The following is a 24,818-nucleotide window of genomic DNA, read 5'->3' as shown; positions in this document are numbered from 1 at the left end:
TATTCCCCCCATTTCTGTTTTGCAAAGGAGATGATCGTTTCATTTTTCCCCATTGCAGCACCACCCTCAGACATCAGTCAGAGGCCAAGGCACGTTGCTTTAGTCTGTATGCAAGATGAAAAAGCAGACTCCCCACCAGGGCTCACAGCAATGAGGCAAGGGTGGCAACATGGGTATAAACTGCACTCGTGCAACAGCAGCGCGGAGAGCTGAAATCTCAGCACGTAACAAAAGAGGACATCAGCTGAAGCTGGTTTTTTGACCCACCACTTGACTAATCCTTATTCCTAAACCTAAAGACTAAAATACATGGGATGAGTGATACAAACCTGGTTTTCTAGCACAGAAAAAGGAACATGAATGCATCTTTCTAACTGCCACCCATCAAAAGCCCCTTTGACACATGTGGCTCTGGCGTTACATATGGCTTGTCAAGAGCCCTCCGTAATGGGAGGCACATGTCAGTGGAATGTTGCTGGGAGCTCTGTGTGATCCAAAACGCTTACTGCAGCATTATTACAGTAATCTTTCAGCATGCTTTTACTCCCCAACCTCTCCCCATTTTAACAAAACAATCCTAAGCCTGTATTAACAAGGGGCTTTAATGAAAACCATACATTTCATGATGAATGGTCACGCATGGGAGATTTGTTTGGAATCAAGATCACTTCTCTCTAGGAATATGACAAGAGACTGAATAATTAAAAATGTATAGTCTGTAATTAGTTTATCATTGCCAGAATTGCAGGAATATTTTCCAACACAAAACTGATGCCACCAGCAAGAGATCATTTTGAAAGATCAATGTTGCTGACATATCAGAAAACAAAGTAATTAGGAGACAGCATGCATGCTGTCCTCTCTATCTTTTTTTTACATACACAGACACACACACATATACATAACCTATAGAACCCCTTCCTCTATAAATCCAAGCAGTGATGGGACAGATTGGGTAAGCCACAGAAACAGTATCAGTGATTGTCTTAACTGACATGGTGATGGGAGATTATTCTGAGGCACCACCATCTTCTGAGCCTGGAGGATTTATACTAACTGCATACTTCTGAAGAAAGCAGCACAAAGCACCACAAACAGGTTCTTGGTATTGGTTAATTATGGCACTGCAATATTTTCACCGGAGGCATTTTAGAAATAAACTGCAGCACAGTGATGCTGTTTGTATTGCAATAGTTAAGGTGGTTTCAGACCATAAATTATAAACCTCATTTTTCAGAGTTTATGACAGGGCTATAAAAAAAAGGAACCAGCCCTAGCCAGTTTTCTTTTATGACATAAAAAAAAATTAGCTATTTGAAAGCTATACATTTATGCATGAGTTCAATGGTTTCAAATGATTTTTCACCTCCCACACTCTCCTGTTTTCAGTATGTACAAAGCCATGGTCATATCTGACGGTCATTCTCCTCTTCCTCCATACTGTGCCCCATCCCCTTATATGTATTCCTGCTTAAAATCAGATTATTTGGGGATTTTTTTTGAGTGGGAGTTAGCAATCTTCTGTGAGTCAGCATCCCTGGGTAATGCTCTGTAAGTATTTAGCAAGGAAATATTAAAGCTGTCATTTTCAGTATGAGGTTCACAGACCCCTGTGGGACTAATTTAAAGGGGTCTGGAGAAGATAATTAAAAAAAGTCAGTCTACTGTCAGTAGGCTTAAACTCATTGAGAAAAGGGCCTATACTTCAACAGGAAAACGTTTAGGAGACTCACAAATACAAAAACCTTCACACCTGCGCTGAACTACCAGATTCCCCCCTCAAGAAGAGTATGAATTTAAAGCAGCATAGAAGGTTGATGTCAGCTTCCAGTACAGAGAGTTTTATTCAAAAGCAGATGTCAGCCTTACAGAGGTTATATGCAGCAGCTGCAGCATCACATGCCAGCAGCCTTCAAATGTGATGCCTGCCTCTGAAAGGACCAGTGAATTTGCACCATCCCCGCTCCTCCCCGCTACCAAGGTCACCACTTCACCAAGCTGTCACACAGTGCTCCACCTCCTGCTTGTGTGCATGATCAAGTGAAGGTAAACCTGTCAGCTTAACATCCTTTGAACTGAAATGTACCCCAACCATTCTACGATTCTATCCCAGTTTCTTTGGAGTCTCATATCAGAGGAAGAAAATGTTCTCCACTTGAAATAAAACAAAATAGTGTCCTTGTCCATTCTCACCTATCCTTTGCTCCTTTGGACTGTGGTGGGACAGGCTGCTTGGGAGAGATCTTTCTGGGTTTAGATACTGCTTTGCACAAGAGACCTAGTCTACGAACACAAATGCATATTAAAGGGGTGCATGGTGCCAGAAGGTGAGATCAAGCTCCTCCTGCACTAACAGTTGTGTTGATCCTTGTGGGGTTGACTTTCAGGAACTGAGGAAGCCACCATGCACCAAACCAGAAGTACTCAAAGCAAAGTGCCAAGTCATTTTGCAAATGGGACACAGGATCCTAAGTCACTTACACACTTTATGTTCTTCTCACTGCTCATTAATACTGCCAAAGAGTTCTAGGATATTCAGTTGGAAAGCTCTACAAACGCAAAATGTTCTGTGATAACCAAGTAAGTCTTTTAGCATACAATTGTATGCATGCATTTCACACTCGGTGTTAAACAGCCCGAGGCAGGAACTTGTTAAAGATAAACCAGGTAAAAGTAAAAATATAATCCTTTTTCCTGACCCAAAAGCTGATTGCTAAAGAAAACCAGCCTGGCTGACAGCTTGGAAATGGTTTTCTGCCAAACTGGGATGAAATGCAATAGTTACTCTTCCTTGCAACTACACTTCCACAGCCAAGTACTCTTTCAGTCAGGGGTGCAACTGTTGAGTCTGGCCAACTTTTCACCCCCACTGGCTCAATGAAGTTTCTTAGTATGGTGGCAAATCCCTATGAAAACTGTGTCAGTGTAGGTAAACATCATGTCTTTTCATCAGTAAGCAACCATAATCAATTGTCTTTCTCGCCCCTCTGTCAGTGGAGACCCTGAAGACTCCTGGGGAAGGGGGATCTGTCTGCATTTCAGAATTTGGCACTATGAGGGCGCTGAGGCGCTGGCACAGGGTGCCCAGAGAAGCTGTGGCTGCCCCATCCCTGGCAGTGTTCAAGGCCAGGTTGGACACAGGGGCTTGGAGCAACCTGCTCTAGTGGAAGGTGTCCCTGCCCGTGGCAGGGGTTGGAGCTGGATGAGATTTCAGGTCCCTTCCAACTCAAACCAGTCTGTGATTCGATGATACACAGCAGTTCCCTACTCTCCTGTCTCTTGGTCCTCCACATTCTCTGCAAGAAAAGGTGCTTGGCAGATACTAGGGAAATCAGCTTGTTTTCAGAAGCCATATCCCTGCTCCCGCTCCCTCAGCTGGTTACCTGAGATAATAATGCCCATGTTCATGTGGGTATTTTTAACGGGAATAACTGAATCCATTCATCAACTTGTGGAAACATGCAGTTTGAAATAAAAATTAAACTCAGCAAGAAAACCCTCCCTGTTGCGGCAAACACATGCCTCCCATTAACCCCAATGAGAGTCACACATGCTTTGAGAGGGTGAACCCCTGAGTGTTTAGCAATATCCTATGGGCTCTACATAAATACAAAACCACAGAAACAGTAAAACCACCCCAGGCTGATACTGAATGTACCACCAAGACTTTCTAGGTGCACAAACATCCTTCATTTATATATAATATATATATGCCTATATAAATAAGAGAGAATGTAGAGCAAAATCACTTATCAGGTATTAGTCACAACTTCTTCAAAGGGATAGGATATTTCTGTTCGAATAGCACTTTAAGTACTTTAAATTGAGATACCAAAATCTCTTCAACATCATTAACCTGGATTGAAAATAATCAATAAATAATCATTTTGCGTGTAAGTATGAAAGGCAAATGTCTGATACATTAATTGTGAAACCCCTTTCTGTACTAATGGTTGCCATAACCTAAGGGATCGATTCCATTATGGATATTTACACAGTGACCTATTAGGAATACAAGGAAGTATCATTTTTTTACATTGATTATCCATCCTTAAAACAGATAGTAATGTATACTTAAATGCATGGATTGCAAAAAAATCATTTTTACCCTTTATTACGTACTCTGTGTTGAAAAGGAAATCGTTTGAGCATCATGGTCTGAAGGACACAATTTCAGTTTATGTCTTAAGAGGAGAGAACCATTACGAATGCACATAAGAAAGCATAAATCTCTTATTAGTAATAGGTGGGCAGCTGAGTTACCTAGAACACAAACGTGTCTAATTTCAACCCAAGCAAATAATGTAAGCATTGCTGGGGAAGCAGAAAATAAACGCATATTAAACTTTTACAAATCGTATTGCCTTTTGGAAATACTTCTGAATAGACCGATATAAACTAGCATAAACTCTGCTAAGTACACCCGATGCTGGAGGCAGCGTGTTTTAATGCGACAGACTTGTACTATGTCGACATTCCACAGTAAATAGCAGGGCTACTAGGGAAACAACTGCAAATCCAACCAAAATGGCCTAAAGGTTACAGAGAAACACAATGGAGCAAAATCACCTCCAGCCACAGTCATAAAGGGGACATAAACATCACAGACCTGATGATGATGATCACCACTATCTGGGCATATTCAGAGAAAATGGAGAGAGTTTAACCTGAGACAACTACTCCTTTGTAAAAGTGAAGCCTGGTCATCTTCAGATGACTTTTACAGAGAAGAAATGGCTTCTGTTCTTTGGCAGCAGCTCTGTGTAGAGCTCTCACCGGGAAAAGAGAAGGAAAGAATAAAATAAGGCCTCCTAGTACACTTAAAACAAGCTGTCACTAGGTTAACCAAGCCCCAAAGAAGGCTCGTAGTACCCGCTCTGAGCAAATTCATTTACTGATTATCAAACTAATTTAGCAACTCGCCCAAGTGCCAGTCATCCCTCAAGGCCGTTGGCATACCTGCCAACAAAAACCAGGCGCCGGCTCCTCTCTTAAGGACATTACATGTGTCAAACTGAAGGTCCTATTCAAGTAACAGCTTCCTGCCAGTTTTGATCTCCTCTCCCATCTTTCATGCCACAATCTGCTTAAAAATAAACAAAACCTTTTGAAAGTGATGAACCTTCCACCAGCTGGCAAGGCTGCTGGTGGCATAGTGGAGATGGCACCAGACCCTTAGGCTGCCGCAGTAGAGCACGCATCAATACCAAGAGACACAGGTATGAATAAACCCTCCCAGGCACTTGGAGGGCAGCCACTGGTCTTTCTGGGTTTTATCAGAAAAGGGATTTCTTTGTTCATGCTCTTAGATAAATAGGTCTTTTTTGACATTAGCTTCTTCCTTGTGTACATGGTTCAGTCACAGAGACAAACCTGCCTTGCTCTACATCTCCTGCCCTTCACAACAGCGCTCCTTAATAAAATTTCCATTCCTATTTAAATTCTTTCAAAACACATGCACTTGAAGGAATCTGGTGAGTCTGTATAGAGGAGAGAGATCTAAATCTCTGGCTGTACTTATCTTCATGAGCATTATTTCAAGTGTACCCGTGCTATTTCTGTGTCCTGGGGTGTGCGTCACAATCCCACAAATAATTCCTCACAATGTGAAGAGATGTAGACCAGCAAGCCACATTAACAGACAGAAGCAGCACTAGGTTTAACCCAGTGATACTTTGGCATTATTAGCCATGGAGGGGGCCTGGACAGAATCTCAATCTACAAAAGCAGAATCTTGGCTGTGCTCGGCTCCCCCTCCTCTCCTCACCACACCGGTCTACAGAGCCAGCACTTTATGTGTTTCACGTTCAAAAATACCTCTTGCACAAAGCACCCTGCCATTATAAGTGCTGCAAACTCCCAAACCTCTTCTGTATGACGCCCCATTTTAATCTTTTGAGCATCCTTTCTTTTTAAAGCATAAGGAGGTTAAGTTGACTGAGCATCCTTCTTCAATAATCATGGCAGATGCATTAAAATACTGTAAATGAAGAAGGGACAATAAGACTGTAATGAATGCATTATCTCAAATCCCAGCTTGCTGTAAGTTTACAGAAGTAAAGAAATAAACCTAAGAACAGACTTTAAATACTGTTTCAAGGATAAAGTATCGATGTATTGATCTTCTGAGTGCTACTATCAGATGGCTATCTCTGGGCGTCAGGTGAATCCATTCACTGCTAGAAAGACATGCCAGGTTGTCAAGGCCTGAAAATTATCCTTGCTAATTATTTCTCTCCTATTGCCCTTTTTGAGTTCCAGCTTCTGATTGCTGCCAAATTATTCCTTGCAGTGCCACCAAAATGTTTTCCACTTCTATCTTACTTGATCATGATAGGAAAACACTTGAACTAAGTCTGCTAAGAATGCAGCAGTATTATGTCAAAGATCACATGTGGATGTTTTACTACCTCAACTGTTAAGCAGGCCAAACCAGCTGGCTATGAAGCTGTCTTTGAAATGAGAGCTTGCTTTTCTTCTACGGAATATGGTTTCACCTTCAGACTCCTCAGAGTTGACCCCCCACTTAAGCTTTCATATGTTTCATATATATTTCAGGTTTCTTTTCTTTAAAACGGTCATAAATAACAGATGTTTGCACTGCAAACATCCAGAAATTGCTGTTTTCAGTTTCTTGAATTTGCAAGATCATAATCCTATACCCCACAAATACAGCAACAATATTCCAGGCTACATCCAGTAAAGGGACACACTGCTCAGCAGACACATATCCTACACTACCAAGGGAATAGGAACGGGAACATTTTACCAGAGGCAACATAAGGAATATCCATTTTTAGTTTTGACTAAGTTGAGTCTTGGTCTTGCTACTATTAAATTGTCTGATAAATCACCACATGGTTCAGTGGGAGAGATAACAGGCCCTTCATAAATGGTATGCCAGCAACAATAGCATGTAGCTTTAAGTGTTACTTGGTAAACAGCATGTGGCTTAACATGGGTGACTAATAGGACTGAAGGTATCAACTTTGGGTCTTTCCTGGAGGCAAAGGCCTCTAAATTTTTTCCTAAACAGGGAGCAAGGAAAATATTCGAAGAGGTTGAGGAGAAAGACACAACTCTAGATTTGAGGATGGATGACTATTTATGTTCAAAAAATAATGGGTTTTACTTGTACTCTCTTGAAATCTCATCTTTTCAATGCAGCTCATTAAGTGAACACTCACATTCCTGCCTCCCAAACAGAATGAGACCTCTCAAGCAAAGAATTTCAAATGAATCTTTTTTCAAGCCTTCTTGTTATCTCCAATCTTCTATTTTGAACTGGATGGAATGACATTTCTTCTTCTTAAAGGATATTATGGTCCTGCCTGGTACGTGCCAGCATAAGATTAAATACGTCACTTAATTCTCAGCAAGCCACTTTCTTCTCAGGAGCACTGGCCTACCCTGAGAGGGTCTAGACTTCAGGGAAAAGAGAAGAGAATTTCCTGCTCAACTAGGGGGGATCCTTTAAGAGAAGAGGTTTCCTCTTATTTTGATTGCATTTTTAATTTTGGCTACTCATCTGGAGATAATTTTGCATTTTAAATGTAAAATCTTCTACTCTTTGAAAACCCTGAACACGCACAGAACACTGAATTTATTATCTTTGTTGTAGGCACTACCATCCTGAAGGGATGGAAAGGCTTGATGTAGGCATAAAAATCAACTAAAAATCACCCTTATAGCAGTCTGGTTAAGAGCAAACACAAGTGGCGTTGCAGGTATGAACTTCAAAACACAGAGCGTAGATAAAAGATCAATAAAGACAAAAAAGATTCAAGAAATCTAATTCACCCCTGGGATGCTCAAATCCCAAAGATCGTTCTCGCTTCCATAACAAATGTGTGACAGATCTTGTGCTAAGGCATGTTTTTAATTCTCAAGTTACATTCACCGCCCAGGGTGAGCAAAGTTGTTTCGCCCCCCCATATTTGGTGTCTGAGAGTCTGTTCAAAAACCGTATTTGCCCACAGTACCAGAGAAGAATGATTCAGCCTTCACTTCCTAAGGAGACACTTTCAGTCTTCTTTTCCTGGACAATTAATAGTCCCCTCTGCAGAAGCTAACGCTCCTTTGGCAGACCAGGTACCATTTTCTGTGCTTGACTAAACTATTAACAAACCGCAGCCCACTGCAGGGGGAAAAGCTTTTTCCCACCTGGTAATGCTATTTCTAATTCTGGTGGGAAGCCAAAAGTTGTATTTCTTACACATGTGTAGACCAGGAGCTATGGTTTATAGAAAAAACCCTCCTGAGCAGTCAATGGACAATGATACCCAAACTCTCTCTGAGGTAACAAAGGCTTTCCTGCCCATGCAGTGAGCTGCAGGGAGGAAACAGAAGGAGCTGGGATTTCCTGGAAATACAAACCCTCTTTGCCTCCCCTCTGAAGCCAGAGAATAAAGGCAAGCCCCCTCTGAGGACAGCCAGCCTAGATAGGATGGTGGTAGAAAAGGACATTAATGGCCTTTGGAGGAATGTGCTGAAAAGCCCAAATAATTAGAGAATACAGAATTTTCCTTATTAGGCTTCATGGAAAACTAAGGAGCAAGAGGACATGTGAATTCCGGGATATGATTATTTCCCCAAAATTGCTTTTTCTTTACAGAAAGATGACTGCTGTTTGTCTCAAAGCATGAGCAAACACATAGCTTTTTTTCTCATTTTCAACCACTTGATTGTTATTTCATTTCTACCAGCCAGTAAACTCTTGCTGTGTTTTAAATCCTTTTTCAACTTTAGTTAACCTTCCCATCCTGTCTGGAAATACAATGCCTGTGAACTGGTGAAATAACAGGGACTACAATCATATTGCTGCCTGATCTCTTACATCATGTGAAGCTTTATCATAGGAAAAACAAAGCAATTCATCCCTGCAAAGCCTGTGGTTATACCAGCAGCACTGCTGTATCCCAGAGCAGGAATTCCACCGGGGCAGACGCTGCACAAACCGAGTGAAGAGACACCCTTTGTCCCAAAGAGCTTTAAAATGCAATATAAGAGACAGCAGAGAGATTCAGGTGAGAGGGCAAGGACATAAACATGATACTGCTCATCAGCACAGTCCTCAGTGAATGCATTTCACAGTGTGACTCCCTCTAGAATTAAAAAGCCTTTCTGTGACCTGCATTATAAAGTCAATTTTAATGAAAACCTTCTCAGACAGATGAATAACCAGAGACCTGAGTCTTCCTTTCTGGTTTACACAAGCTTTCGGTTATCACCCCTTAGAAAACAGCTCCTTACCATGTGACAAAAGAGGGGAAAAAAAGTAAAACCCGAATAAATGCACTGAGTTTTCAATCTGCAAAAACATGTCTGACGTAATTTATTCTCTCGGCATGAAATTATAGCAATTGTTTAGAATTCTTCAGGAAAAGAAAACCAAACAAAAACCAAAAATGCAATCAGTAAAGCACCAGTATAACATATGATTTAAATCATTTCCTGCTTGCTGCCTTAAATCATGACTAACATTGGTGAAATCTATTCCCACTGTTTGAGACCCAGTGAAATGACTTCCATGGGAAATACTGGCCGACAAGCTACCAAGAAGCTCATTAACCACATTAAAGTTTTCTTTTGATTTTTTTGTGTGCCAAGGAAACATTATCACTTCTTAACACATTTGTGCAATGTTTCTTTTCTTTTTCTTCTCTGGCCAAATGTTATCTATCTCCATTATTTACACAGGGCCCACTGGAATAACTATGAAGGGTCATACATCTCCTGGGCAGCACATCCCAAAGTCCCAGGACTGTTAGAATTGTCTGCAGGAAAGGGACAGTGCTGAGCACTTATCAGACTTCACATGTTCCTAACCAGGATCCCGGACCCTTGTGTACAGCCAGCCTGGCACACTGTGGTGTGCAACCACACATGACCTGCACACTTTGTGCACCTATATACATGCTCCAAGCCTGCATCCCAGAGACACTTGACCGACCTGAACCCCACCTCTCTGTAAGCCTCCCAGCACTTCATGGCTGTGCATTGACTCTGAAAGAACAGTCTTTCTGTGTCTAAGTTCCCAAACTTAAAAACCCATGAGCAATTTTGGAAAGCTTGGCTTCCTGCTGAAGACCGAGATGGCCATTTCCAATGAAAGCAATAAAACAGCCCTCTAAGAGCTGCAGGAGCAAGTTTCTGCAGCATTGCTGAAGCCCCATATCTAGCCACACTAAACAATTTGCACAGGGGGATGCTGAGGTTCAGCTAACTCTCACCTCTAAGCCAGGGTAGAAAACCTCCACACATTGCCTCTCTACCTGCACTCACCTCTCACCATCACTGGTGAGGGAAAGAGGCTGATGTGACATGTCATGGAAGGGCTCCAGCTAAATGTCCATTTCAGTCTATCAAAGTCTTAGCTTGTTCCTTACAACTATGGCCAAATGAAGTTACCTCCTTATAATGAAACACTTCACCTTGCAGAAGCCTGTCAGATACTCTAACATGGTAGCTTACCTAACATGAGCAGCCTTCCAGTATCTGAAGGGGGGCTACAGAGATGCTGGGGAGGGAGTCTTCATTAGGGACTGCAGTGACAGGACAAGGGGTAACGGGTTCAAACTTAAACAGGGGAAGTTTAGATTGGATATAAGGAAGAAGTTCTTTATTGTAAGGGTGGTGAGACACTGGAATGGGTTGCCCAAGGAAGCTGTGAATGCTCCATCACTGGTGGTGTTCAAGGCCAGGTTGGACAGAGCCTTGGGTGGCATGGTTTAGTGTGAGGTGTCCCTGCCCATGGCAGGGGGATTGGAACTGGATGATCTTAAGGTCCTTTCCAATCCTAACTATTCTATGATTATGTGGGGAAGCAGCAAAACCAGCTATCACCTCCTAGCCTCTTCTCTTCCCATAACAAAATAACTATCCTAGAAGAACAAAATTTATCAATCTCCCATACTTACTTTTTTTCCCCCTTTTCTTGCCACATTTGAGTGCCCAGAGTGAATGCCAGTAAATCCAGTGGCCTAAGCACGTAAGCTCAGCACATAAAGCTCACCTTTATAGCTGGGGAGAAACAGTCCCATTTTTCTAACTCAAACAATCCCACATTTCAAGTAACAATCCTACTGAATCTGCTACCTTTCATTAAAGTCGCTCTTACAACTCTGTCAGATTCTCCAACCTTTGTATTGATTTTTTCCTCCTATTCAAAATAACTCTCCTTTACAAGAAGAGCTAGCTGTCAGCCTCTTATCTCTTATTTTCACCCCATCTGATCCTCCTTCCCCTTGTCAGTCTTTCAGATTCCAATTAATCATGTAGAAAATCAGGGATTTATGTTAAGAGGAATGTAAAACTCTTAGCTCATCATTAACATACTGTAATTGCAGTGTAGTGCTACTGCCTCCGACCTTTTCAACAAGACATTGGAAAGCCTTTGGGGAAAGCAGGACATTCCCAGTTAACCTGAAAAGAGTTATATTTGGCTTGTGTTACTGGATAGTTACTACAGTATAAAGCCCTGGATGCAGTGTAACATTTGCAACTCACTCTAGAAATTACTGATGCCTGGCAGAGAGCAGGAAGATGCTGCCATAAAACCAAAGTGCTGTTGTGTACCTGAATTCTGTCTGGGTCTCCACATGAACACTCCCAAGATACGTTAACCCCTCCACTAAACATACTTTAATTTCAGACCATCCTCTCGTGTTTCTTCCTAACTATCATGGGACATTCACAGAAAAGATCAGCCAGATGGAGACTAAATATTTTACTACTACGAGATGAAGCATTCTGCAGTAAAATAGAACCTTGATTACAATGAAGTCATTAATTAAAGTCTCAACTGATTCTCCTGTCAGTACATGGGAGGCACTAAAGACAACTTGTGAGGAGATAGTGCATCAGCTACATTAAGGAAAATAAAACAGTAAACCAGACAGCAGTAAGATGATGTTTAACTTCCCTTGCTCACGGTCTCTACAATGCAGAATAATGGAAACTCACCCACGTGCCCAGTCTATCCATCCATTTTTGTTTTAAAATTATGACACCCTGATTTCCTGATGATGAGAAACCTGAAAAAGCTTTAAAAGTGGGAAGAGCAAAGACAAGTAAAGCCTGGAGACTCCTAGAGTAAAATCTTGCATTACCGGAGGTAAGACAGCAGCAGTTTTGGCTTTTTAGCATTTGTGTTTTTAGAGTATTTTATGGCTATCTGGACCCCAAGACTATGCAGAAAGGGGGGACAGAAAACTGTAAGAAAACCAACCACAAAAAACAACCATGGGAAGTGCCAGTTTGAAAAAAAGAAGAAAATAATTACTAAATGTGAAAATCCCCAAGCCATCTCTGCGTGAATGATTAAGTCAGGGGTGTTCTAAGAGATGTTCTAAGAGATTCAACATCTTCATCGCTGACATGGACAGTGGGATTGAGTGCGCCCTCAGCAAGTTTGCCGATGACACCAAGCTGTGTGGTGCAGTTGATACCCTGGAGGGAAGGAATGCCATCCAGAGGGACCTCAACACGCTTGTGAGGTGGGCTGATGCCAACCTCATGAAGTTTAACCATGCCAAGTGCAAGGTCCTACACCTGGGTCGGAGCAATCCCAGGCACAGCGACAGGCTGGGCAGAGAAGAGATTCAGAGCAGCCCTGCGGAGAAGGACTTGGGGGTGTTGGTCGATGAGAAACTGAACATGAGCCGGCTTCAGTGTGAGCTTGCAGCCCAGAAAGCAACCCTGTCCTGGGCTGCATCAAAAGGAGCGTGACCAGCAGGTCGAAGGAGGTGATCCTGCCCCTCTGGTCTGCTCTTGGAGACCTCACCTGGAGCATTGTGTGCAGTTCTGGTGTCCTCAACATAAAAAGAACATGGAACTGTTGGAACAAGTCCAGAGGAGGCCACGAGGATGATCAGGGGACTGGAGCACCTCCTGTATGAAGACAGGCTGAGAAAGTTGGGGCTGTTCAGCCTGGAGAAGAGAAGGCTGCGTGGAGACCTCATAGCAGCCTTCCAGTGTCTGGAGGGGGCCTACAGGGATGCTGGGGATGGACTCTTCATTAGGGACTGCAGTGACAGGACAAGGGGTAACAGGTTAAAACTTAAACAGGGGAAGTTTAGATTGGATATAAGGAGGAAGTTCTTTACTGTTAGGGTGGTGAGGCACTGGAATGGGTTGCCCAGGGAGGTTGTGAATGCTCCATCCCTGGCAGTGTTCAAGACAGGCTGGCCAAGTCCTTGAGTGAGATGGTTTAGTGTGAGGTGTCCCTGCCCATGGCAGGGGGGTTGGAACTTGATGATCTTAAGGTCCTTTCCAACCCTAACTATTCTATGATTCTACATAGATGGAATAAGCAGTGCATGCTAAATTCCCTGGTCTCTCTACAGCACAGGCACCGTGAGTATGGAGCCAAATCCTCACGCAGAGTCTCACCAGCACATCTCCCATCAAAGTCACTGGCAGGTCTAAGTACCCTTCTGTAAGTGTAGATTTGGTCCTTCAAGAGAAATAATACAGTAAAATTAAGTCTCTCACTGTGATATATTCCCAATGGTCCTCTTTAGGTCCCTCCATCATTTATTGACTTCTACTTTGCTACACCCTGGCAGATGGACGCAAGGAAATCTGAACAGCAACTAGTAAACAAAATATAAGGAAATAAAACCAAAGCTGGCTCCCTGTTTCACAATTAGTCTTTACTTATGCTCGAAGCCAATGCGAGAGATCTTTGCAAAATTACAATTACCAGGTATGCTGGATGCCAGAAATAATAAACCCAGCTGCAACATGGCAACATAGGGTGTTAGTTCTCCAGTATATGCAGAAAACATACTGTGATGCATTCATCTTTTAATGTCAAAAAGCATGCACAAATCTAAACAGGCTTACGAATGCACCAAGAATAAAACTAAAGAACAGAAGAGATCACAATTCTAACATTAAAAAGTCCTCTCCCCTGAAATCCACAGGTAGACACAAGGCTGGACATACACTGTAGAGGATTGCAGCTGTGATAGAAAGGCTTAACATCCAGGATAAAACAAAAAGCATTAACTACTCTCAGTTTATTCCCTGCAGTAAAGGTTTTTGTGCACTGAATAGCACACATTTCTTCTACATGAATGACACTGACGGTCTTCTGCCTGTGATAATATAACACATCAGGATTAAAGTGATATAATGAGAGGCAGGATAGCACAGAGTGATAAACTTTAGTCAGGAGACCTGAGCATTCAAATTAGAGCGACCAGCTGTAGGATCTAAACCATGCTGAAATCAGTATCTATACTCAAAGGGAAAAGGAAGAAAATCAAAGCAGTAGCAAGAACAAAGACACCATTAGAACCTGGAAGGCCTTCTAAGAAGCAGGCTTAAAGAAAAGCAAGAATTGTTAATGCAAATGATTGTTTTGTAATAATAATTTAGTAAAATGAATCTATCAGCAAAACATAAAAGCCCGTTAATTGACATGAAAGTGTATTAAAGCTCTTCATTTTCTGTCGGGATGCTTTGTGGGGTTTTGTTGGGGTTTTTTTTTTTTGGTTTGTTTTGTTTTAAATGGAGAACTACTTGAGATCTCCAAAAACATGCATGTTGGCACTTGTGGATATGAAATCACACTGCTATTTCAGAAGCCAAGTTGATGTTCCTATTACCAATTTGGCCTAGACAGTGCAAGTTTGTTCATGTAAGATTAAAGGGATGAGGTCTCTATGGCATACTGCAGTATGGTCCTTGGAATAGGATTCTCATTTACTAAATAAATTACTGTATAGTACTGTATAATGGTGTTCACATTATAACTGACAATTAGCACCATTAAAGAGAAAGCTCATAAACAGCCAAAGCTCACATCAAATTAACAGAGTCATGATTAAAATCACTCTTCTGATTTCTGCTCTTCACAGAAATAATCAGCGTTTTGCATAAAAATGAGCTCAAAAAAGATGAATGCACAGTTATGCTGGTATGGTGGTGCCCAACTCCGCCAGCACAGCACAGCAATGCCACGTCAGCTCTTCTCTCGCCTATGAAATATTAAGCAGTGGGTTTCCCTCCCAGCAGGCAGAGCGCGCCGCAAGCTCTGCACAGGCAGGGCTGGTAACCGGTGCGGTGACACGGGAGATTAAAGCGCTGCAATTACTCATCTTGGCTCTAATGAGGGGAACCTGAGTTCTCTCCTGGCCTGGGGGAAGCTCATCATCTTGATTTTAATTTTGTCACTTCACCATTTAAATGGTTTCCAGCGTTTGCATGTTCATTTATACCACTGCGACTTCAGAAAGAACCACCACCTGAGTAATTATAGTGGGAAAAACAGTAACAAAATACAAAGGAGTCAGCAATTCATTAAAATTGAGAGAATGCAATGTTAAAAACTTTCCTTAGCTTGAGGAAAAAAGGAGAGGCTTTTTCTAAACTGGCACAGAGCCCACGTCCTCATTAGGATTTGTGTTCCACTCACAGCAATAAGCTAATGGCATCGCTTTTATCTTCAGCGTCACAGCACCAGTTCCCGGCCTCACCCAGGTGATAGGGCTAACATGGCAAAAAGGAGGGAAAAAGAAACTTCAGGCTAATGCTGACCAGGCCAGGTATCAAGCTGGAACCTGGATGTGGATGGAAGCTGGAAACATTCATGTCTATTCATGAATGCTACTTCAGAGACAGCTAAGCTTGTAAATGGCTTCATGAGGCTCAAGTATCGCCAAGGAAACTAATCAATAAATAAGCAATCAAGATGACATAATGAAGGAATACCATTACCTATGCCATGGTCTGAAGAGGAATCACAATATGCGACATATGCATAAGAGTAATATAATACACCTTTGATCCAACATGCCTTTGAAAGCAGGAAACAAAAGGATGTTCTCATATATCTTACCAACTAATTCAACATATATATCACAAAAAATATGATCCAGATGGGCTTCAATGAAGGAAACCAATTAACATAGACAGTCTTACCATCTGACACATTAGTTGTAATAATAAAAACCAAGCAACACGGTCAAACAATAACGCTTTGTATTATATCTGACATTTCTAATTAGTTTCTGCATCCTCCTCAAGAAAAAAAGACTACCAGCAAGCACTTTGTTTCCCAGAGGAAAAAACAACTTCCAAACTTCATGTACACAGAGCAGAGACTATGGATGAAGCTGATCTATCTGCATTCCCTTGGGATGTGCTTGGAACTAATGGGTTTTGCATAGTCCACATCTGGTTGCACAATTAGACTCAGAAAATGTTTCCTTTCCGTTGCATTGCACTGTAACTGCTGCAGACCTGGAATACCAATAGCTGAATGCTCCTCAAAAGCTTTACCTACCTCCATGGGCTGGGAATAATCAGAGAGATTTGGGCTTTGCTCTCTGTATGACAGGATTTTGGTTTTTGCTTTCTACAGCCTTCCTAGAAATTCCACTGCTCAAAGGAAGTACAGTATTTCTGGCACAGACCTCCCAGCATCAGGCAATTAGGGCTGCATCAGACAGACGGAAGCTGAACTACGATTAGTATTACAAACTAAAAGCTCCACCATGCACACATCTACAGTTATTATTTGAGAGGGCGAATCCCAACTATGAGGACTTTTTTAGCATGTGTTGGCAAGGAGGACTCAGTTTTAGCACCTTGGATCAACTGGAGCCTTCAAAATCTACCCATGAAAATCCTTTTCAGCATGAGACTGAACTTTGGAATTCTTGGGCAGGAGGCAGGTTGCATCACAACTTGGAAAGGCTCGGTTTGGAAACTCTTCTTCCTTTACAAAACAGTAAAGGAAAGGCTGTGGGAATTCTGCTAATGCCATCATACCCAGGAAGGCCAGAGAACAGAAGTTCCTCATTGCAATGAATAAAAATCACTTGGAAAGTTACATGTCATTATTAGGATTAACACTAAACCTATCCAATATAGCAATTTATTTTGCACAGCTTTCAGAAAGTCTGACCTAAATTCTGAAAGTTTCCCCTCCTCCCCCTCTCCAATTTTAAAGTAGGAAAAATCAGTATTCCAACCAATTGAAGAGGAAACGAAGACTATTTAAAACAAAGGAAACTTATTTTTTAGGAATCTGCTTCCCCCCCCCAACTAAACCAGCTTCCATTCATCAAGCCAGCATCAAATGGCCTTGGCATTGTATGAAAGTATTTCCACTTCTCAAACCCTACTTCTGACAGACATGAAGGTCGGGGCTCCTTTGCCACCTCCACTCCCTGAAATTTCAACAGAGGAGTTGACTGGCTCTGGTACTTCCCGAGTGCTGCTTCTGCCACCCAGAAATATGTTTCCAAAGTATTGCCAACTGAGACAGACAGGGCGGCACGGCAATGTTTGGGTCTTTCCTCCATGTGCTCAGGGGCGGCCCCTTGCAAGGAATCACAGCTACACCAAGCCAAAAGCTGTTGGAAAAGCTCATTAAGATTAAAAAATCTCTGTCTCACAGAACATCCGACGTACAGGTTCAGAGCTGAGAGACAAAAAAATGGCTTCTAAGTCTCATGTGATGGGGCAGCTGGAGAAGGGAAGTGATAACCAAAGGATCTGGTCATGCTTCAGGGTTTTTTAACAACATCCCTTTGTGCTTTGGAAGCCCCTTCCCACCTCCTGAAAAATGAGCTGTCTAAAGCTGCATTTTGACCAATTATGGGACGCTGGGGACTGAATGAAGTTCTTGCAAGACCCAGCTCACAAAACAACCATTTCTGCCCCCAAGTGCAGCTCCCCTCAACCTGCTCACATCCACATGTCACGCTCTGAAAGTGCTTATCTGCTTCCCAACAGGCAAAGGTAATCCCAAGATAACATCTGTTTTATCTCACCATGCAAAACCTTGAATACAGAGTGAAAAGTATCAACAAACTCTATTGACACAGAAAACATTGTGCTGAGGAGAGAGGGACCTAGGACTACCAGTCACAAGCTAAGACCCAACTGCATAGGGCTTCACAGCACTCACAGTGCCGGGACCCTAACTGCTACCTCAAGGTGTGTCCTTGCTGCAGGCAGTCACCCAGCATGATGCTCGGAGCACAGCCACGTTCACAGGGTGCTGTGCCAAAGCCAACACCTTGCTCCTGGTGTGGCACAGCTCTATGCTGTGGTAGCTGGGCGCTGTTAGACATGGGCTGGGCCAGGTCCAGCTGGCTCCTGCAGAAGCAGAGCAAACGCACTGCTGTTTGCACAGATCCATGTAGATATCCCATTAAAACAAGGCAAGGGAGCGCAGTGGAATACAGGTAGAGAGAAGGTCCTACGTGTGCAAAGAACAGCAATGAAAGACAGCACCGAGGCTCCCAAAACGCTGCTACTTGTTTGTAAGCATCATGGGAAAGAACAGATTTGGAGGACAATGAGGTCACTTTGCAGATATTCACAAGGAGATCCTCCCACACATGAAAAGCTTATGGGAGAAATGAGAAAAGTGGCTGTTTGCAGCTTAGCCCATGGGACATGAGAGCTAGCAACGGTAGCAAAGCTGAGCTCAGAGCTGACATTGCAAAAGCACATAACAGATGATAGATAGAGTGCTGCGAGGGCCGGAAGGGCCTTGAAAGTGATATGTTCACTGAAGGAAACATTGCCCTATTTCACAGTCATCTCAAGCTACAGCAGTACATTCTGATTTTATGTTTTTTTAGAGAACATAAGCACATGTTTTTCCACTCACCTCAACGGGGAACCTCTTGCCATTGATGCTGTGCTCGGAGCCAGCCGATCCGTTGCTTTGACCCCAGTGAAATTCCACTTTCTCTGCCTTGAATCTGCCTGGCAACCCGGCACCACTGACAAAATAATCGTCCTTCAGCAGGATAGCAACTGCACACATGGAACAACGAGAAAGACGGTCTTAGCACAGCTTTTCAGAAGCATTTAGTTTCTGCTCATTATATTCAAACACTTCTTCTAATGCAAGTAAAATGTCAGGTCACCATTTTCCTTTTTACAGGGATTGGTTTAAAAAAGCCCACAAGTAATGCTGGCTAATTATGAAAGTGATTATGAAGCTAGGCAGACTACAGAAAATCCCGAAGTCCAAATTTCCCAAAGACTTTTTGCCCTTCTTATTGGACTTTGATTAAAATTTAAATGTCAAGCTCCATCAAAATCTGTTTAAATGCGTTTCCAGACAGTAATGGCTGACCGCGGTCCTTGGCCTTACACACCTCTGAACGTCTGTAGGTCACAAGGCAGGAAAAAAAAATGGATCTTCTGTTTGTTGGATTTCCTCTATTTTGCTGGAGGGCGGGGAATGCTGTGCCCTGTCCCACCTCTATAGCTGCCCATGGCGGGTACTTCCCTTAGGCTCCCTGCTCCTTTCTGTAAAATGGGGAGAGTGATAATAATGTTTCTGAGACCCGCTCGTGAGGCATCCTCCATAAGAACTGGGGCTTATTACAGTAACTCTGACATTATTATGTGATTCAATAAGGGTCAAAAGGATCTTCTTTGTATTTTCTTTTCATGTCAAAAGCCTTTGTATTTTATGTGACAATAAAAGCCCTAGGTCCAAACAGAGGGCAAAATCGTGTGGTGAAAGCTGGCACATGTTACAGAGGAGGTCTATGGTCCAACCAAGAACTCAAGCCAGCTTTCACGAAATTCCTGTCTGCTGCTCTCACTACAGGATCATCTGCCTTTCTAGCATTCCCTGTTTGTAACACACATGATTCCTAAAAATTCCTCCCTACAAAATCTTTCCTTCTCATCCCTTACAAAACTGTTGCTTAAAAACAGAACTAAAATTAGAATTTTGTTTGTAAAAGCCATTACAGACCCACCACTCACTGTGCCCAGAATCCTGCAATTGAAGTTTCTGGGTTGGTTTTGTTGAGTTCTTTTTAATGGGAATAGCATAATCCACAAGGATTTCTCTGTGTTCTCAAGCCAACTGTGCCATCAGAACGGGAACATTAACACAAATCCAATTTTATTATGTAAGAGGGAGGATTTTATCTGCTGTGGAAAAAAACCCGAAGTATCTCATTGTGAAATGAAAGTTATTCCTCTGTGGGTGAACCAGTGGCAGCTTTGCTGTGGGCCAGGCTTTCTGCTGCCTCCTGTGAGTACAGCCAGTTGGCTATGGCAGCCTCATCTCAGGTGCAATTGTACCGTGTAGACCCATCTCAACTCTAAATTGTTTATGTTAAAACCATCTAAATGTTAAATTGCAGATGTTCAAATGTTTCTAAATCGTGTCAGCAACATCACAGGGCTATTTTTAAATCCACGATTTCTTGTTCTGCATCGAACTGTTTGGGTAGGAAAACGGACAGTGCAGGACTGGCTACAGGATACTGCCTGTGTCAGCCAGGGTACTACTGGTAGTTACTGTCTTACACTAAATCTTTGAAAGCATCACTGCTCTCTTCCTCCCTTAAAGAATTCTCAAAGAGCTCAGCAGTATTTTAAATGCTGAAAATCTCACTCAATTGGTTATAAATTCCATAGATAAAATTGTAGGAGATGAGGAATACAGGAAAGCAGATTCGTGTGCATCTGTTAAAAACCTCTGTGGGGATTCACTTGCATCTAATAAATACTTGATAGTTCCTAAATCATTTATGGCTCTGTCAGGGGTCATTTTACTTGTTTTAGATGAATAATTAAAAGGATAATTAGGAGGATGTACAATCTGAAATGTTCATCTAATTGTTCATTTTACAGTATTTCTTACACTGCTGAGCTGCACAACACATGTTCCCATCACCTTCCTATCTTAACAGCATCCCCTTATTGTCAGTGATTCAGGGGTTGCCCTCCCATGTCACCTCTAGTATTCAGGTCTGAATTAAGCAAAGACCACCTTACAGGACTTTGGGAGGCCCTGCTTTTATCCAGTGACTTCTACGGAGTGCACAGCAATGAAACAGCCCCCCAGAGCCCACTAATTAAAAACCCCTGTTTAACTGAGATTACAAAACCAAAGGAGGGGGTGCACGGCCACCAGGATCACAACTGCATGATGCCATTTGCAGGATCAGGGATGGAACTGTGCGCTCATCACTGTCATGAGAGCAAAAAATAAACCTGGATATAAAGCAGCTCTTTCCCTGCCTTAGCAGAGCAGCTCTGACGGTCAGGACTAGCCAGCGTGATGCACATCACATAGGAAAAGCAGTTAACAAAAACATACCTCTGGCAGAAATTTGAGTAGGTTTCTTTAAGTGGAAGGAGTTTTTAGAGGTTCTCAGTGACCTAAAAAGAGGTAAAGTGGCAATGCCTGTGTACTGCTCGCAAAGGTACTGCTCCCAGGGGCGCTCTTCCTACAGGGCAGGTTGGGCTTGAAGAAGCCTCATCAGCCTCAGGCCCAGCTGACACCATGTAACACGTAATTATACAGTGGCACAAATGAAAACAACTAATGCAAATACAGCTACGAAGTGATCTTCACCACTTGGGAACGAGCTACTATGGTGATGAAATAGTAGAACCCACATCAGGGCCTTCACCTAAAACATTTCTAGTTGAGACAGGGGCTTGACAAATCCAATTCCATTTTCTGAACGAAATACTGTTTTCTGTACATTGTCTGCCCTTTACCTGGTATGGGAGTAGGGAGGTGGAAACAAGAAAAAGCACAGCAAATCTACAGAGCAATAACCTCTTTACCTTTTAACATTTCAGAGCATAAAAATAACTAATTGTTCTAGCCTAAAAAAAAAAAATTACTAGGTCCAATAGCAATAACAATAACCTGAGTAACACATTTCCTGCCAGTTAATGAGTATCAAGGTTAAGGGCCTTTGCCTTTCCCCTCGGACCCCTGTCTCTTTTAACCAGTCATTAATTGCAGAGAAATGCCCTCTACATCCGTCACCATTGCTCAAACAGATATTCAGTTTACTGTCTCTGTCAGTCTGCAATATGAAGGTCTCATGTGGCCATCTGCTCCAAGACTCTGCTGCCAAAATACATTGCAATTTATGGCACTGCCTGCCTCTACGTTCTACCCACAAGCCAAAACATCCTACTTGGGTTGCTGCTCTGCCACTTACCACCTTAAAAATCAATCTCAGGTAAGCTTCTTTAACAGGTCAGGAAACCAAGGAAAGGACTTGATAAAATAAGGGAGGAGTTAAGAGCTCAGCAGAAGTAATGGGGGATGACAGCAAGGCAAAAGGGGTCTTCACGTTACCAGGAAAAGGCCGTAAGTTACCATGGAAAGTGACAGTTACTGCTGCTCTGCAAAGCAATAACATGTCAGCAAAAATCCATACCCCAATGGGTGAGGAAATCAAATACAGCAGCAGTGCTAAAATCACCCAGCAGAGAAGAGGGAGGATACAGCTTTCATTGCCAACTGTGTGGAAAATCTGCTGGCATGTTTCAGTTCAACAGAACAAGGTTCTGGCTTGTATCAGGAACAGCGTGGCCAGCAGGACCAGGGCAGTGATAGATCCCCTGTACTGGGCACTGGTGAGGCTTCACCTTGAATCCTGTGTTCAGTTCTGGACCCCTCACTGCAAGAGAGACATTGAGGTGCTGGAGCGGGGCTGGAGAAGGGAATGGAGCCGGTGCAGAGCCTGGAGCACAAGTGTGATGGGGAACGGCTGAGGGACTTGGGGGTTCAGTGTGGAGAAGAGAAGGCTCAGGGGGAACCTTACCTGCTCCCTACTACTGCCTGAAATAGTTCAATAGCAATAAGACAAGAGGAAATAAGACTCAAATTGCACCAGGGGAGGTTTAGGTTGGAAATGTTTCTTCACCAAAAGGTTTGTCAAGCACTGGAACAGGCCGCCCAGGGAAGTGGTGGAGTCACCATCCCTGGAGGTAATTAAAAGACACGTAGAGATGGCACTGAAGGACATGGTTTAGTGGTGGACTTGGCCGTGCTGGGTTAACGGTTGGACTCAATGATCTTAAAGGTCTTTTCCAACCTAAATAAGTCTATGATTCTAACATGGTTTCCTATTATATGTACAGCGATATGCTCCTATTACACATACAGTACAGCATTAGCATCTTTCTTAGAAGAACAGCACCATCATTTTTCTGTGGTATTTCTAATTATATTTATTGCTGGTTACTACAAACACCCCTCTGTGACCAAAAGGGCAGGGTGCATAACATGAATAGATTAATTAAGCATCAAATTTCCATAGCATTCAACCTTGAACTTCACACTGATACAAAGGGCAACAAAGTCAGGATTTCAAAGCAAACAGGAGCCGTTTCTTAGTGAAGCTGAGAAAAAAAGCCAAACTCAGTAATGCATCAAAACACCAAGCTATGCTTGGTGGTGGTTTATGTTAACTGGCTGTGCTTCGGCGTGAAAAAGCAGGATCACAGCCTGTCACTCCATTTCATCTGAGGGGCAATAACTACCAACTCCTGCTAAGACCCTGAATTGCTGGAACTGGATCTGAAGTGCTTGCTGCACTCCTAAGTTGTGGCTCAGACCTAAAGTCCCCTGGAAGCAATCGGTGTAACTGAGGTCATGCTGCAGTCATAGCTGTGTTGGAGACTCCTGGAGCAGGTACATGCCCTGGGTTTTGCTAGCAACCCACTGAGCAGGGACACATTACATAAAGCACTATAGAGAGATGCGTGTTGAATGTTAATAAAGACAAAAATATACTTCCAATAAATAAAATTGAATTAATTAGTGGTTTAATTCAATTCCCTAAAAAAAAAATTGACCTTGTCAAATGAAGAGGGTGGCCTTATAATTTCTGCTTTTTACATTTTTAGAATTATAAAGGAATCAAATGCATGTGGCTTTGCATATAAATCAACCTTGACCTTTCAGTGAACTGTTTTGGTAAAAATAAGCAGTGCTCTTGACTGTTCTTTTCTCTAAAAGCCAGAACAGACAGGGCAGAAGAGGATTCAGTTCAGAGAAGAACACACAGCTATAATTATATCAGAAACACATTAGTGAGCCCTCACTACTCTGAGCAGTTATTGCTCTTTCTTCTCAAAAACTTTCCAGTTTCTAAGACTTTCCCTTTCCTTCCCCCTGAGCCTTGCATCTCAGCATTCTTTTGGATTAGATTTTATGGCCTCCTAAAGCGGATAATTCAAGGTTACACCTTGAAACTCTTATACAGCCTTTTATTCTAAGGAACAACTGACTACCAAGAGAATTATTTTATACTAAAAAAAAACCCAACCAAACCGCCTTAAAATCAATCTGCAGAACTAGCTTTGCACAGAATGCAGAGGCACAGATAGGTAGCTGCTGCTGCTGGAAAATTATATTAAAGGGGAAAAAAAGGCAGCAAAACCCAAACAACAGAAGAATTAGAAAGGAAGAGGTTTGAACATGGCTTGAATTTTTAACTAACTGCAGGCAGGCTATGGAGACAAAGAGACAAGAACATACCCGTTTTTCCTGTGTTTTTCATCCAAGTCTTGTTTGAAGATTCATTGTCAAAACCATCCAGCTGCAGTTCTTGATACTCATCTCCAATGTGGGCTTGATGGTCTACGATGTCTATGGGAGACTGGTGAGACCCTCCGCACTTCTCGCTGGAAGTAACCCAGTGCTCAGGACCAGAGTTACCTGTTAAAACATACCAATGCCAGTTAACATTCCAGTGGCTCAACAGTTTGGGGTAACTCTTAAGGAAGAGGATGAAGCAATTCAGCCGCCCAGGTAACTCCACCGCAGGTACGCTTCTTGCCTAAGACTTCTAAGCTTATGAGGAGCTTGAAATCCATTAGCTTTGTGCAGTTATCCAACTTTGCCTCTGGCAGTAATGAACAATGGCCTTTTTTTTTTTGCTTACTATTCTATAAAACTATTCATGACTCCCAAGTTCCCCTCGTGCATATGTTATTGATTAGCATGGTGTTATAGGAACTCTCCTAAAGCTTCAGCCCTAATACATGATGATATAGTTTAC

The 24,818-nt window shown here is 42.5% G+C and overlaps 1 protein-coding gene across 3 annotated transcripts in view; it reads right to left on the bottom strand.

The window, feature by feature from the left end:
• PTPRG (protein tyrosine phosphatase receptor type G) overlaps window positions 1–24,818 on the bottom strand; it is a 404,913-nt gene that overhangs the window by 164,288 nt on the left and 215,807 nt on the right. For all 3 annotated transcript variants that reach the window (XM_061472858.1, XM_061472855.1, XM_061472857.1), the window contains exons 4-5: window positions 24,296–24,475; window positions 18,638–18,786 (exon numbers count right to left, since the gene is read on the bottom strand). In XM_061472858.1, the coding sequence (XP_061328842.1) occupies window positions 18,638–18,786; window positions 24,296–24,475 (329 nt within the window). The remainder of the gene's footprint in view (window positions 1–18,637; window positions 18,787–24,295; window positions 24,476–24,818) is intronic.

The sequence above is a fragment of the Pezoporus flaviventris genome, unplaced genomic scaffold, assembly GCF_033815535.1.
Source record: "Pezoporus flaviventris isolate CSIRO_AGI_PZ_B2104156 unplaced genomic scaffold, CSIRO_AGI_Pfla_v1 ptg000073l, whole genome shotgun sequence".
NCBI classification, from domain to species: Eukaryota; Metazoa; Chordata; class Aves; order Psittaciformes; family Psittacidae; genus Pezoporus; species Pezoporus flaviventris.
The sequence above is the reverse complement of the archived record's forward strand: the minus strand, read 5'-3'. Positions and strand labels throughout refer to the sequence as shown.